A 2,891-nucleotide genomic window follows, 5' to 3' on the forward strand; every position below is an offset into this window, starting at 1 on the left:
TGTTCAGCGGTCCTTTGAATCCCATCATGAAGCCTGGAATTCCTTTCCAGCCAGACGAAGAAAGGAATTAAAATAAAACCAGCCATCCACACCCATTTGAAGGAAATCGATTTTCCACAAGATTTCCACCAGGACAAAAAACGCTCCATATCAATAAATCCCTGCTAGTTCTTCCCAAAGCAATCATAGAACTGCATCCAAACTTTAATGGAAAATTCACAATGGAAAAATATATGAAAAAAGGATTCCTCTACAACACCACATAATACACACTTAGAGGCAAGAGAAGTGATTGTTCCAGAAAGCATCATTAAAAATTGATATGGTTAGAGAGTCAGAGCCATTCATTATAAAGATGGATTAGTCGGTCTCTTCCTTCTGAAGAAAGAAAATAAATCTTTTGTAGGCTTCTTGTCTAGAAATAACAGTATCCTTGGTAAGTCAATGTTCAACGTGAGTATCTCTGCATTATGAACCTCCTACAAAATAACAAAGATGTAGGAACAAGACCAATACATCAAATAAGATGTAGGAACAAGACTAAGTTAACTTAGAAATTTGACTATTTCAAGAGAAATCAATCTCCACGGGTTGCGGTGGAGATAATGACTCTTAATTAGCATTACTTAGAAATTTGGAATCATAAGCTTAGAAATAAAATATTCATTCTACAATATTTTGATAGAAGGTTGTATTGGCTTAAACGTATAATGCAAGGAATCTAATTGGAAATTACAAATAGAGTTCAAAATTAGGATCACATCAATATAAGAACAAAGAATGGCTATGAATAAAAGAGAAAACATATATATATATATATATATATATAATTTTAATTTTAATTTAATAGTAATTAATTATGGTAAGGTGGTGACAAGTGAGTGGGGGAATACTTTACTCTCTGTACTTCCTATCTGCCCCCATGTGATGTTGTTGACTTTGTTGGCCTGTTCTATCACTTTAATATAATAAAATAGTAATGAAAGACGTGACTTTCGATGCATTATTAAGAAGGAAAGTAGATAATAGATAACTTTACCAAAGAAACAAGTCGATTACATATTTCTTTCTATTTCTCTTTCTCAGTAGAAAATCACCGTTCATCTGATCTGCGCTTTGTCCATGGCTGCCGAGATGACCTACATACCATCTTCTTCTTCCAGTCAGTGGAAGTATGATGTCTTCTTGAGTTTTCGTGGTCTGGACACTCGCATCAATTTCATCGATTTTCTCTTTAATAAGTTGGTCCATTATGGGATTCGTACTTTTAGAGACGGCGAAGAGTTGATAAATATCTCTTCAGAACTGATGGAAGCCATCGAAGGTTCTAGGGTTGCCATTATCGTCTTCTCTGAGAATTATGCTTCTTCCCCCTGGTGCCTCACGGAATTGACAAAGATCCTCGATTGCAAAAAAGATGGCCGAATGGAAAAGGTCTTACCTATTTTCTACAACGTGGATCCATCGGATGTCAGGAAACAGACCAACAAGTATGCGAAGGCATTTAAAAGACACGAAGAGCATTTCAAGGATGAGATGGGGAAGGTGGAGAAGTGGAGGATTGCTCTCACAGAAGCTGCAAATTTGTCTGGATGGGATCTAACAAATGTTCCAAATAGGTAAGTCTTAATCAAATCCTTCTAGTTCTATCTTTAATACTTTATCTGGCTAGAATCAGTCGTTGAGTTCTGTCTACCATGGATATGGACAGTTTTGGATCTGCTGAGTCAGCCCTCCATGCATATGAAAACTCCAATCTATTGTAAGCATCATGGTCTGTAGTGGAAAAAAACAAAAATTAATAAAAATCCTTTTACAAATATTAGTAAAACATTAACTAAGTTCATATTTCCTTATTGCAGTTTTCTTGATTTAGTAACTTTTTTTTTTTTTTTTTTTTTGGTGTGTCAGGCATGAGGCAAAGTTTGTAAACAAAATTGCTGAACAAGTGTTGAGAATAGTGAACAAGACACACTTACATGTTGCGGACCATCCAATTGGGATTGATTTTCACATTAAGCAGATAGGTTGTTTGCTAAATGGTATCAGATTGGATAATGTTGGCATCATAGGGATATATGGCCCTGGTGGGATAGGTAAGACAACTATAGCGAAGGCTGTTTTCAATAATATGATTAGAAATTTTGAAGGTGGCAGCTTTCTTGCTAATGTTAGGGAAGTTTCAAGCCAACCAAACGGTTTAGCACTTCTGCGAAAAAGGCTTCTATTAGATGTCATGAATATGAAAGAAATGAACAATGATGACGTGAGAATCTATATGATCAAAGAACGTCTACGTCATAGAAGGGTATTTATTGTTCTTGATGATGTGGGAGAAATGGGAAACTTCTATGAAGTAGTTGGATGGCATCGTTCGCTTGGTGCAGGAAGTCGAATCATCCTAACAACTAGGGATGAACAGTTGCTAAATATGCTGGGTGTGGATGAAAAATATAAAGTCCATACGATGAATCAGAATGAAGCCCTTCAACTTTTCAGTCACCATGTGATATAGCCAAAATAACCTCTCGGTGGGGCCAATGACACGTGTCGCTTCTGAGACACGTGTCCTCCGTCAGACGAAGGTTCCAAGAAACCACTCACACTCGAGCACGCTCAATCACCGAGGCACGCCCACAGAATCACGCGGGATCACGTCGTCTGCATGAGGGGAATATTCCCCCCAGAAGGGTGGACGTATTCGGGTAGGACTCTAAGAGGGAAGAAGGGGAAAAACCCTAAGGCCGGAGAGCTATATAAGAAGGCACGGAAGAAAGGGGAAGGTAAGCTCTGATACCCTCACCATTACTCCCTTATTGAACTGTGCGGCCGACCCTGACTTGAGCGTCGGAGGACTAACCCCGGACAAAGTTCCGGGCCTCCGTCGTCTG

At 38.5% G+C, this 2,891-nt stretch overlaps 1 protein-coding gene across 18 annotated transcripts in view; it reads left to right on the plus strand.

Moving 5' to 3' along the window:
- Positions 1 to 1,019: 1,019 nt before the first annotated feature.
- LOC122094015 (disease resistance protein RUN1-like) overlaps positions 1,020 to 2,891 on the plus strand; it is a 23,804-nt gene continuing 21,932 nt past the window's right edge. For 9 of the 18 annotated variants that reach the window (XM_042664606.1, XM_042664610.1, XM_042664611.1 and 6 more), the window contains exons 1-2: positions 1,022 to 1,619; positions 1,912 to 2,096. In XM_042664606.1, the coding sequence (XP_042520540.1) occupies positions 1,123 to 1,619; positions 1,912 to 2,096 (682 nt within the window). In that variant the 5' untranslated portion in view covers positions 1,022 to 1,122. Of the gene's footprint in view, positions 1,620 to 1,911; positions 2,097 to 2,891 lie in introns of all 18 variants that reach the window. The other 9 variants (XM_042664598.1, XM_042664600.1, XM_042664597.1 and 6 more) reach the window with 2 other exon arrangements.

This window comes from Macadamia integrifolia, chromosome 11, assembly GCF_013358625.1.
Source record: "Macadamia integrifolia cultivar HAES 741 chromosome 11, SCU_Mint_v3, whole genome shotgun sequence".
In the NCBI taxonomy this organism is placed as follows: Eukaryota; Viridiplantae; Streptophyta; class Magnoliopsida; order Proteales; family Proteaceae; genus Macadamia; species Macadamia integrifolia.